The sequence below is a fragment of the Alternaria infectoria genome, assembly GCF_024043175.1.
Source record: "Alternaria infectoria strain BMP 0036 chromosome Unknown scaffold_9, whole genome shotgun sequence".
NCBI lineage: Eukaryota > Fungi > Ascomycota > Dothideomycetes > Pleosporales > Pleosporaceae > Alternaria > Alternaria infectoria.
The window spans coordinates 1,268,661-1,281,118 of NW_026250698.1; the positions used below are offsets into that span (position 1 = coordinate 1,268,661).

General features: G+C 51.8%; 4 protein-coding genes and 1 non-coding gene across 5 annotated transcripts; 4 read left to right on the forward strand and 1 right to left on the reverse strand.

Annotated features, from left to right (window-relative positions):
• Window positions 1-239: 239 nt before the first annotated feature.
• J4E92_006368 (uncharacterized protein) lies at window positions 240-2,048 on the reverse strand (the record flags this gene model as incomplete). Its single annotated transcript, XM_051497737.1, has 3 exons — window positions 240-708; window positions 761-1,038; window positions 1,116-2,048. 3 exons carry the CDS (start codon window positions 2,046-2,048, stop codon window positions 240-242), a joined length of 1,680 nt encoding a protein of 559 aa, XP_051352384.1.
• A 419-nt stretch (window positions 2,049-2,467) lies between these two features.
• J4E92_006369 (uncharacterized protein) lies at window positions 2,468-3,912 on the forward strand (the record flags this gene model as incomplete). The annotated part of the gene is made up of 2 exons (XM_051497738.1): window positions 2,468-2,487; window positions 2,541-3,912. The coding sequence occupies 2 exons, from the start codon at window positions 2,468-2,470 to the stop codon at window positions 3,910-3,912; spliced, it is 1,392 nt and encodes a 463-aa protein (XP_051352385.1).
• A 2,870-nt stretch (window positions 3,913-6,782) lies between these two features.
• J4E92_006370 (uncharacterized protein) lies at window positions 6,783-7,433 on the forward strand (the record flags this gene model as incomplete). The annotated part of the gene is made up of 1 exon (XM_051497739.1): window positions 6,783-7,433. The coding sequence occupies one exon, from the start codon at window positions 6,783-6,785 to the stop codon at window positions 7,431-7,433; it is 651 nt and encodes a 216-aa protein (XP_051352386.1).
• A 2,954-nt stretch (window positions 7,434-10,387) lies between these two features.
• J4E92_006371 (uncharacterized protein) lies at window positions 10,388-11,022 on the forward strand (the record flags this gene model as incomplete). Its single annotated transcript, XM_051497740.1, has 2 exons — window positions 10,388-10,393; window positions 10,483-11,022. 2 exons carry the CDS (start codon window positions 10,388-10,390, stop codon window positions 11,020-11,022), a joined length of 546 nt encoding a protein of 181 aa, XP_051352387.1.
• Window positions 11,023-11,116: 94 nt separating this feature from the next.
• J4E92_006372 lies at window positions 11,117-11,245 on the forward strand. The gene has a single exon. It is a non-coding gene; the product is annotated as a tRNA-Arg (tRNA).
• The last annotated feature ends 1,213 nt before the right edge of the window (window positions 11,246-12,458 follow it).

Genomic DNA, 12,458 nt, shown 5'->3' on the forward strand with positions numbered 1-12,458 from the left:
CTCATGTGTGCTATTTCACAAGATCGCGAGAACTAAAAACACTATATGGAAATTTGAAACAAAGGTGGACTGCGAGAGTGCATTATTATCAGTCTTATGTATCTATTTCCATGTTCGTCATCGTTTCATAGCGCAAGATTGCCATGATATCCAGAATACCCAGAAGGAAATCCAGGAGTCAAGACGACCAAGGCGCAACTCAAAAGTATTCTCAGAGCCAAGCCCGATGCTTAACCAGCTCACATACCATCCCTAATAACCTCCTCACTGACCCAACCAGTCTCATACCTATGCGCAGTGATACACTCAAGATGCCAGTCATACTCCGTCCAAACACTACCAAACAAGTCAAACTGCTGCTTAGCCCAACGTATATTCTCAGCCCAGTCACTAGTATCCTTCGGGTGAGGCTGGCTCAACAGGTGAAGCTCGCGGAACGGGGCGTGGCGGCGAGGGCCGTTGAAGCGGGCGTAATCGTAGGCGGACGCGTACATCTCGGGGAACGAAGTGTGTGGAGGGGACGCGTAGAGGTAGATGCTGTAGTCGTCGATGCGGAGGCGATCCTCTGAGAGGAAGGGAGCGGGGAAGTGAATGGGTTCGCGCTTGAGGTACTCGCGGGCGGCGTCCATGACATCTGGTGTGAACTCGGTCATCATGTACGAGGGCACCTTCGTCTGCTGTCGAACTTTCTGGGGTGACGGTCCAATTCTTGTCCATGGTCAGCGCGAGACAAAACATCAGAGGCGAAGAATGAACCTACCCGGGGACTTTGAGCTTCAAAGTGCGACGCTCAGGTACAAAAGCAGCCTTGATGTTCAAGCGAGCCTTGCGCGCCGCTTGACGGCCGCGTGCAGCGGGGATGGGCGAAACGGCCTCCTCAGGTTCACTTGCGTCTTCTTCTGGAATATCGTCGTCAGGCTCGGACTCGTCCTCTACGAACTCGTCATCGTCGGCGGACGAGTTGGGGGTCGGCGGTAGACGAGACAGCTTGCGCTTCTTGGAGGGAGTCGCGTAGGGCGAATCGGAGTAGTCTTTGTCCTGAAGCCAGTGTCAGCAATGTCACCATCTAAGACGTCGAAGGATCGACCATCGTCGAACACGGGTGATAGACTTACCTCAGCGTCAACTTCAGGCTCTTCAGCAAAGTTTATTTGCTTGCCGACAAGCCTGCCACTCCTCCTCTTACTACCATCCAGCACCTTCCCAAGGCCCTCAGCTGTACGCTTCTGTGGTGTCGCGGACCGTGACATGGCGACCAGCTCGATGTCGTCGAAGAGTTTCTTCTTGCTACCGCGCGATGCTTTAAGCTTGCTGTTGAGCTTGGATGATTTGGGAGTCTTGGGCGTTCTCGGAGCGCGGCCTTTACCGGGTGTAGACTTGGCGGGTGAAAAGGCGTAGTTGCTGTGACGTGCAAACACCTGCCTATCGTAGTGACTGTGGGTGACTGTGGCCGGTCCTCCGAGGTGAGTGATGAGGCGCTGGAAATCGGTGGGGAAAAGCCACGATTCTTCCTCGTGCTCAACAGCATATTGCACACAGCGAGTGAGGTCCAGTGCGTCATCGCCGCACGGGTGCTCTTTCACATGGAGGGCAAGATCTTTGAACTCCAACGGCGACGAGTCCCAGTTGACCTTGTCCTGTCTAGGTGTACCAGTCCTCACGTCCTTAGGGTGAGTCCGGTTAGGTGTACGGAAACCGTGGACGTTGAGGTTGTCTTCAGGTCTCGGAATTCCAATGTTATATTCCAAATGCATACCGAATTTCCAATCGTCGTAGCCGGCGCGTCGCATGGCGTACTGGATCATGACCATGGCGGAATTCGGTGGAAAATCCTGATCCAGCGGCTGGTCTCTGAACTCGTTGATCATAGCAGCGAGATGGCCAGCTTTCGCGCCGTGCGTCACGAAACGGTCGATAACATCGATGGATTTGAGCCAGTGCGGGAGGTAGGCCAGGATCTCGGCGGCGGTCAGATTGCCGTTTGGGAAGGGGAGGTTCCAGCTTGGGCTGTGATAGCCGAAAGCGTTGTTCTTAGCAATGGCCGCCATGTTGACTGATCTGATGGTCAGGACGAGATCAGCAAAGGCAGGCAAACTTGGAAGGTTACCTTGTGCAGAAACTGCGAGGGGTGGCCGGATGCGCGGAGGATGGCTTACTGGAAAGTGAAACTGTGAGCGTCTTCAAGGACGACACGAAGTTTCGCTGCGCTTTGTCTTGAGTGATCGATGCGTGGTGTCTCCACTGGCTGCGAAAGCAGACCCTGCAAACCTTGTCGTGGGCTGACGCTGGCACTTCGGAGACGCAGGTGACGGCGGAGTCGAGCAGAGTTGCTCAAAGGACGCTCGGACCGGGTAGAGTGGCCTTTTCGTTGATATAGCGACAGCCACAACAGAAGCGCGAGGCACACTCTACTAACCACGTGCAGGTTCCCATCACCACCACAAACACCATACATGCACCTCTGACCATGGACCATCCGCCGCGACCGTACTAACTACCAATTGTCTCACGATAGGCACACTCTCCTAACTTTTCGGCAGGTCAACGGCGTCAGTCCCAGGACCGGCTGAGAACGCATCAGAGTCCAAATCGAGAGTACGTAACGAGTACTTCGGCTACGGCTTTGGCCCAGAAGCGCCTTCAAGATACCTCCCGTTTCCTGCAACCGCGAACATTACCGCCGTAGAGCTCCTCGCATTCCTTCCAAACAGCATACACTGCGCTGACGTGGTGTACCGCCTGATCACGAACGGCGCGACTCCGACTCAGGTGTGCGCCATTGTGAACACTTACAGAGAGCTTCCAAAGGAGTGGCCCCAGGCCAGCTGCCGGCAGAGCATCTACAAGACGATGGACCAAGGTGGGTACAAAGACTGGCGGCTCCAGACGCATGGTAGCTTCCACAAAGAGAGAAAGTCGACCTGGGACGATGCCGATCTCAACGTTGCAGGGTTCTCGCCACCTAGTGGAAACGTCGAAATCCCTCCGACAGAGATACCCTTCAAGAAGCTAGCCATAGACCTGAGCTGCATGCCGCAGGGCCATGATGCGCTAGATCTGACTCGCATGGTGGAGTATTGCGTGCAGAATCCACATGAGCCGTGGTTCTACCCTCGCGACTACGACAAGGTATTGCAGCTGGTGGGAGGCGCAGCTACTGTTCGAAAAGAACATAGCGATGGCGCTGCTTCCCAACGATGGGCTGGTATAAAGCCTTCTCTTTCTCAAGACGCGTCAACCAGCGCTCCGCTCGTGCCAGTCAAGAAAAAGAAAGACGCTAAGCGAAAGAGAAAGAGTGACATAGAAGAAGACTTGCCAGTATCAAGGAGACAGAAAGAAGCAGTCCCTCCACCCAAGGGCGGGACACCAGAGTCAGAAACAGAGCATGACATGCAAGAGCTGAGAGGAAGGCCGGGAAAGTCTGTATGGTTTGATGATGAGCCTGCCGTTGAAGAATTTGCCGAAGAGGAAGAAGAAGAGGTGGAGGAAGAGGACGTCATGGCCAGCGCCAGCAGAGACCTTGAGAGAACAAGTTATGCCGCGCCTCCAGAAGATTCAGTCGTGCCATGGGAGACAGCGCTTGCAAACGCACAAGATGAGGACGCGATGGACATGGCGTTCTTTTTCGAACGTCAAGCAGGAGAGACTGATGCATACGGCCCATACGCCTTCGGTGGACCCCGTCACAAGCCGCCTTACCGACCGCTGTACCGCATCGACCAACCAGACCCATCTGATGCAAGCGGTTGGGCGGAGAATCTGAGGTGGGCATTCGAACAGAACACGCTTTACCGATACCCTCACCGCCCCGACGCTTGGAACGAAAGCCCAGAGCACATGGAGCTCATCGTGAAGATTCGGATCGACCGGTACTGGATGTCGGATGAGTTCGCGGCGATGATTGACGATTAGCTGCGGAGGGCGATGATTGCGTTGAAGTTGGAGATGATTGGATTGTTGGGATTTGGGGATTTTGGTCGTTCGCTGCTGGATGATAATAATCGTGTTATGTCACTGTGCCCACATCCTGCCAAACAGCAGCAGCGCACGCAGGCGAGAGATTTGCGGCATTTAACGGTAGCCGATGAGTAAAAAGATCCGAAAGGTCACATGTAAAGTAAAGGCAAACGCTGTTCGATGGATTCACTGTCGGTAATACTGTGAGTGATGATGGAGCGAAGAGGTGAGGTTGTGGCACCTGCAAACCTCAGCCTTGGCGTTTCGGCAATGCACGGACTGGCGTCGATCGATGTTCCGACCGAAACCAACTTCGAACACCCTCCAAACTTCATCACCCCGAAATCGACAGCCATTGTCCCTGTAATCGCTTGTTTCACGAGAATTTCTCTGGTTCGCGACGCTGCAAGACGCCACAGTGGATCGGAGGCTGAAGATCCGGATGCGCTGACTGTCGCATGAGATGATATACACGATGACAGCTCTTAGGTTGCGAAACAATGGGCGCTCTTCGAGCAAGTGCGTGATGTGTAGAAAGGTATTTAGATGCGATGCATCCCCTAGCGATCCGCCGTTCAAAGCTCTTGCTCTCTACAAACCTTCAGAAAACTATACCCCAGATTCACGAGCCGGACTCACCTAATACACTCCTTACGAACCGACACGAACGTACTCAACGACCTCAATCTACTACTACAACTTCGCACGATAACATACCTCACCATGCGTTCCTCCACGATCATCGGCGCCGTCGCGGCCTTCGCTCCCATCGCACTGGCGCAAAGCTCCTCCACCATCACATCAATGGTCCCGATGATGTCTCCCTCCGCGCCTCCCGTCACAATGGCCTGGGATAACAAGCCCGCCCCGACAGGCGAAGCAGCCCTTTCTTCGGGCGCTTCATCGATGAACTCTGCCATGAAGTCTGCGATGTCTTCTATGTCCAAGGGCATGTCGATGGAGAGTGGCATGACGATGTCCGACGGTATGGTCATGCAGAGTGGTATGACCATGTCTGATGGCATGGTCATGCCAACAGGAAGTGCTATGGCAGGAATGAGCAACTTCACCGGTAGCGCAGGCAAGATGGAGGTTGGCAGTGGTGGTGTGGCGATGATGGCAGCCATCTTGGCTATGTTGTGAACGGATTGAATCTACGTTCAAGGCTTGCTGAAGCATGTCATAGAAGCTCAGTTGGTCCAACATAGCATCGTCGTCCCTTTCCAGCCATTCTTCGTTCATGGATACGCTGTCTTCGTCTCATGCGTTACCTCTTTTCGCTAATACACACTGTACATTTACTATATACACCACTGCGTCATATCCTGCACTACAATTACCGAGAGCCGTCGCTAATGCGTGTGAGGTCTGTCTACTTACCGTCTCCCCAAATTCTGCAAAAGACGCGTCATTATTTCAGCTATCGAATGGGCAAGCATGCGATCCAGTTCCTTCAACAAAGCTAATACTGTAGTGGTCACCTGGCGGTCCATGGCGTTTGTGATTCAGATTTGTCTTCGTCCGCATGATGTGCGATTACCTCCCCTCAAACAATCGTTCGTTTAAATACACGGCCTGCATTTCCCAACAAGTTCCTCAAGTTACCTCGTATCAGGACTGGTTGAGCTCATCTGGCTTATCGACTTGAAAAGATCCATTTCCACTGTACACATCCAAGATATGTCATGCCAATGTCGTGGCACACAACGCGTCTGCAGCCGTTCTCTCTTGGAATACCTGCGTCGCAATAAGCACGTTTCTACCAGCAAGCTGTCGGAATCTGAAGCAAACGAGATGTAAGCACTATTATCAAATTGTCATTGTATTCCGGCAACTATTGACTCTAAAAGCACAACCCAGAATCAGACTGCCTCTCCGTTGCTACGCCTACCGCGAGAGCTGCGAAATCAGATCTATGGGTACACATCCGCTTGTTACTTCATTGATATCCTACATGTGGCTCGAGATCGTCTCCTCATCAGAGTTTTTCATCAGCTTTGTCGCCAGTACCGCTGCTACGAGTCTTTAGACCGGCTCCTTTCCCCCTCTATGGTCTGCCGCCAGATTTACAACGAAACTGCCCTCTTGCCATTTTCGTTGAACCCACTTCATGTCAGTTTTGGGGAACTTGCAATAATCAAAAACCTCATACCTGCTGACGTAGTCGCATGTGTCAAGAAATTGTCGGTGTTCAATGATCGCTCGCTGAAGCGGCTCAAGGAATCTGGATACGATGTCAATTTGGAAGCATTGTGCAGATTTCCAGACTGGAAGACCGTTCTTGTGCTAAACTTGGAAGGAGATGTACAACCGGAGAGGACCGAAGAATTTAGGAAGAGAGTGGCGGCATACGCAGGTGCTGCCGGGCATATTAAGACTTCTTAGCCGTAGCAGTTGGATAGTACTACATCTTGCGAAGAAATTATCGCGTTAAGACGTCGCTAGTAGCTCCCGAGGTCACTTGGGTTCCGCCTGGCCCAGCGCATAGCAGTCTCATAGCTTTGCGCAGCTACTGTATGAAGTCTTGCGAACACGGCACCATAAATTTGAGGTCAATGATCTGTATCTACTCTTCCGAGAGTCATTTTGTTGATTTATGACATCTGTGCATTGCCCAAGTGTCCAGGTGGTGTCGCGATATCAGTTATCGCGATTGATGACGTCACGCGTGATAACTATCCATAGACCTCCAACTCCCTTGGCAGGTACCGCTTCATCACAAACAACGACCTCAATTATCCTCAGGCATTTCTTCTTTGCATACAAGCATCATAGAATTGCCGTTCACAGAACCTTAGAAGCACGACAACCATCACACTGTCAATATGGCGACGTCAGACGAGAAGTCGCTGCTAGACCGCGTCTTCGCCGCAAAAACCACCGAAGAGTCGCGCGAACTATACGACGAATGGGCGAAGACATATGACTCCGACATGACTCTGCACGACTTCACCGCGCCACGCCTCGTCGCACAAGCAGTAGCCCGCGGCCTGAAGCTAAACCACATCTCACCCGACAAGCCTCTCGCTGGCCTGAAGATTGCGGATGCAGGATGCGGTACCGGTCTTGTTGGTATCGAGCTCTCCAAGCTTGGCGCTACGGATATCTTAGGTCTCGACATCAGCGAAGGCATGCTAGCTGTTGCTAAGAACACCGCCGTGTACGATGACCTTACGACCGCGGACTTGACGAAGGGATTGGAGTTTGAGGACGGCAAGTTTGACGCGCTGACGTGCTGTGGTACTTTCACGCATGGTCACCTAGGGCCGGAGCCGTTGGAGGAGTTCGTAAGAGTTGTCAAGGATGGTGGGGTTGTAGTCGCAACGGTGCTAGATAGCTTCTGGGTGGAGAAGGGGTTTGAGAATGAAGTGAAGAGACTGGAGAAGGAGGAGAAGGTTGAGATTGTAGAGACGGATTTGCATCAGTATCGGAAAGATGCTGGAGGTGGGCGCGTACTGATCCTACGGAAGCTGTGAACTTGAAGTGTATGGCGAAGGTGCATATATCGTAGTAAGTGTAATAGTACAACAGCTACGGGCTTTCTAAAACTAAATACATGCGCAAAGTGCGGTATTATAGTAGAAGTCCTTGGTGGACTAACTCACAACTTCCACAACATCGACGACCTAGACGAAAAGATATCCGAACAAATCAGAGAAGTAGTAAGTATTGTGTACTGAACTACAAGGTTCCCGCATACACCGCCCAATCCTAAATGACCTCCCACCTATCCCCCATGACGTGTTTGTAACAGGGAGTCGGAGCATCAATCGACGTAATTTCAAGTCCTTTCTCAACCGAACCGGGGACCCATTTTAGAACCTCAATGAGCGCATCCTCAGTTTCCTTCAAATCGAGATCTCTGAAAAATTTCTCAACTCTCAAGCGCAAAACCTCGTTGTCCTCTGGAGCATGACGTCTGTTCCATCCATGGGCAAACAAGAGCGGATCTCCCACGACCTTAGGAGCCCAAGAATGCACTTCGGCTTTTTGCAGGTTAGGAAGATCTGTCGGGAGGTAGAACTGTCGGTAAAATCTCGTCCAGTTGCTGTTTTCGTAGATGCGAAGGACTGGAATGGCGTCTCGCACGTCCCTGGGCATTTTTTCCACGGCGTCAAGTAGATCTCTGGGACGTCCACAGAGAGGACTCAGCTTGAATACCAGTAATCTGGTCTCCGCATAGTATTGGCGGCATACTAGTAGGGATTTGAGAAGCGAGGATAGGGATTGTGAAGCTGGCTTTGTCCCACGCACGGGATTGGGATTGTAATCAGGCCTCGAGTCTTTGCTCGAGTTGTAATCCCAAGTTTCCATTCTAAAGAAATTGATGCAGTCCACACGGAAGACGTATTCGTAGATCCTATTGCGAAGTTCTGCAGGCAAGCGTAGTAGAGGCGATTCAATCTGGTTATGCAATGTGCTACGCTGATATTAGTGCTGTTTCGAACCGGGTTTCGAGAGGTAATATGGCTACTTACACAGCGTCCATTTTATCAAAGAGATCTCTTAGGCGCGAAAGTTTCGGTATGCAACGATTGACCGTACTTCGATAATGTTGTCGTAGAGAAGAGGGGCTGCTGACATGCGTCCAGATGTCACGACGGAAAGACGTAACCCGCTTGTCCTATCTGAGCCTAGTACCATTGCTGCCTTCCGCCTGCAGATCTCCTTCCAGGGTCACCTCATCTAATCGTACAATACTTTTACAAGATACATGATACATCAGTCCATCACAACCATTCCACGCAGATAGCCGGCATACCCGAATGGCGTCGGCCGCGCAAATTGTGAAACAGCAAGTCCAAGCCCCAGTCCCGCGCCCGCCACGCTTGTTTCTTGGATTGACGCGCCCGTATCGCGCCAACGTTCAGTTCCAACAAAGCATTCGCCTTCCCAGTCGTATTCGTATCGCTCAGACACATCATGCTCTGGGAAACGTTCTGGCACATGCCCGCATACACCCTCAAAGAAGTCGACCAGGTCTTCGCTCCTCCCTTCGTTGAAGTACAGTCGTCCTCCAATGATTGGCCAGGCCGCTGAGAACCGAGCTTTGGATATTGAACCACTCGCCAGCCATTCTGAAGGGCGGATGTATCTGGGATCGAGACCGAGGCGTGGTCCAAGATCAGCCATACAAAGCCACCTGTCTTCGCGACCTTTTGCGCCCTTCCATGTGGGTATCAGAGCACCGTAATCACCAGCTGGACTCATCATATCGATCACCAAGCCTGAAGCATGGATCTGGACTATCTGAATAGCATCGTGACCTCGAATATGAAGATCATACGCTTCACGCACCGCTGCAGCTGCTAACAGTCAGTGTGAAAGCCATACTGAAAGACAATCTATCCCACCGAAGTCACTGAAGACCGATATGAACGGACTAGCTTGTGTGTCGCGAAGACGAAGGTGTTCTTCTATGCATTCCAGGCTGGAACGATTATCCGAAAAGACACATTCAGCCTGAAACAGCCTCGCGCCAACTGATGATCTCGGTTGGTAGATCGTTGCACTGTGCTTACTGAAGACGCGATAGAAGAAAGGACCCTCAAAGTCGTCGATGTGCTCGACTTGAAGCAAGTCGCTGCTGATTGGTCGGTCAAAATCTAGCCGCATCATCGATCGCTATTCACGTACCTCAACATTGTTCCATCCCAATCCATCTCAGAACTTAACACAATCTTCCGTCATCTCCATTTTCGGGCAGCACAGTTCCTTGCGAAAGTACTGAAGTTGTCGCATGGCATCCCGTGGTGTAGGGAAGTCTTCGGCTCGGCTGGTCCGTGATGGCGCAAAGCTCGCACCACCGCGACGCAGCATTTTTCCCGCCCATCGACCCCATGTCAGCATGCATCAACTTCGTCTTCGAACGAACATTTTCAGTTTATGACGTGCGTTTAGATCAATTGTATCTGATAATGTGGAATCGCCGTCGGCCGGGATGGCACTATTCGTATTCACCGTTCTTTCCAGATGGGGCAGCCGTGGCAGATTCTTCTGGCCACTTGATGTGCCTACTACCTTCCAGACGCACAAACAAGACCCGTGCAAAGCGCTTTCAACTCACGCGGAAGTGAATAGTACTTTCTTAATCAGCCGCTGAGTCACCATTGACCCTGGTGAATGCTCGAGGCTCGTCCACATCCCAGCTACCGGCTTAGTGAACGCGCTTGATTCTCACTTTAATCTTGACCAGCCAATGCGCTCCACTTCCGCAACTCATAACTCTACAACTCCAACAGCTAAAGTTATCTACACTCGATGGAAACCGCCCGCGAATCGAATAGGCAATCCCCAGAAGAAGCAGTAGCGACTTCACAACATGTCTCCGAAGCTGTTCACTCTTCGCCTCAGGTCTGTGATACTCAGATAGACGCACAGATGCCTACACCATCTGCAGAAGGTGAAGCTCGTCTGGGCAGTGGGGAAGATGCAAGTGCGACTAGTGTTCTATCAAATCTACCTACGATTACACTAAGTATGCCTTCCCCGCCGCCACTGTATGATCAGTTGTTTCCACCGCAGGCACCTACGGAGCGAATGCCAGCCAGCCAAGCCTCCCCAGAGGCCGCATCACGAACAGGTGATCAACGTCCGCAGGAGTCGCCCCAAGCTCATCATCCAAGGCCAGACACTCCGCCTCAATGTCCAACACCCACGGCCACGCCCGTCAACCATCCGCCAGTCCAAATAGTTCCCCGACCCCAAGAGGACATCGATGAGATCTTCGAAGCTATAGAAACCAACAACTTCGACAGCCCCATCTTCGGAGAAGCAGGTGCGGTGTACCACGACAAACTGACACGGCGACTCATGCCTAAGACACCAATGTTTCAGCACTACAACATCATTCCTGAGGTGCCACACCCAAGGACTGTAGCTGCTCCAAATGATAGGCTGCAAACACCTGATACGCCGACACCTAAGCCCAAGGCTGAGCGTAAGCCTAGGAAGAGGAAGCGCGATCAGACGCCGCAGGAACCGATTGACCACGAGGGGGTAGTGGTCAAGGAGGAGCCGATGGAGAAGAAACAGAAGGGTGTGAAGATTGAAGACGTTGCGTAGAGGCCATCTCGTCGTACGTATTTGGTGCCTTCGGAATGTAAAGAACCTAGTATATGATCTGTAAGGTCATGGGATATCTCATAAGTGAAAAGAAGACTCCCTGGCGCAATGGTAGCGCATCACGCTTCTATTCAAGCGCCGCCTTCATCTTGGAACGGACGCGTCCGGGGTGGAAGGCCCACTTGAACCGTGAAGGTTATGAGTTCGACTCTCATGGGAGTTATTAGCTATTGTTTTTGCGCATCGAGTATCACTGGCGTATCTCTAATGGATCCCTTTGGCTTTTCACAAGATCTTCGACTACTTCGTGATCATCTATCTCCCTGTCTATCATCCCATCCCTACAATCTACCACCCCTCCAAATCCTTCCCCGTAAGATTAGGCCTAACATCCCCTCCCTCCAACCAAATCTTACACTTCCCATACAACAAATCTCTCTCCGGCCCATGCGCATTCAAATCCATCTTCGGCGGCCTCCCCGCCTTAATCTCCGCCCAAGCCAGATACCGATACCCACTCGGATACCGCCTGACCTCTTCCTCTGGTACATCGAACGCCTTGCCCGGCACCACAGGAACCATCTTATCCTTATCGAACAACAAAGTCATGAAATTGACACCCCATTTCCCAGCCTTATTCTTAGATAAGAAAAAGAAGAAGCGGGTATCGGCTTCATTATCCATTTCGATGCCGTCAAGCATGATGCGACACGTAATTGTAACTTTCATTTTACTCATCGCTCGGTCGCCTTGCACATCGACCGTCTGGCCACAAATCCTATGCAAAATATATGGGAACGGGCCATGTGGCGTCTGTTTCTCAAAGCCTTCTTTGGAGGATGCGATAAAGTCGTCGAGGCGGCCTTGCGTCCATGATGTGGTGATGTAGGCGCCGGGGTGGAACATGGAAGAGTAGTTTTGCCACTCGGCGGCGTCGCGGTACATGCCTCAGCCTTCGCAGATTTCGCGGATCTTAAGGCGATCGAGGACGGAGGCGTCGGTGCCGGAGGTGTTGTTGCGGGTGGCGTTTTGGGGGTAGGTGGATAAGGGGGGTTGGACGGTGGTGTATTCGAGGCTTGGGTGTGGCATTTTGGCGGGGGATTGGATATTTGGGATGTGTTTATGGGATCTTTTGGTGTGTTTCGGGTATGGTAATTGTAGGGTTGGTGTATACTTAGGTATGTCGCTGTGATGTATGCAGTGGTAACCGTTACGTCATTGAACGACTGCCGAACATGAGGATTGTGATAGTCATAAAGACACATGTTCTTCTGCAAATCGTGCCAGACCCCCACTAGCCACCTAGGTCTCGTATTCAGGAAGGTGTTTGATTCCGTGGTACATCTTTTCTGATTCTTCCAAGGTCGGTATCAAGAGGTATCTAGGACTGCCGAGTGCGACTCGCAACGTCGCTCGTAGCGATCATTCTCGCTTCA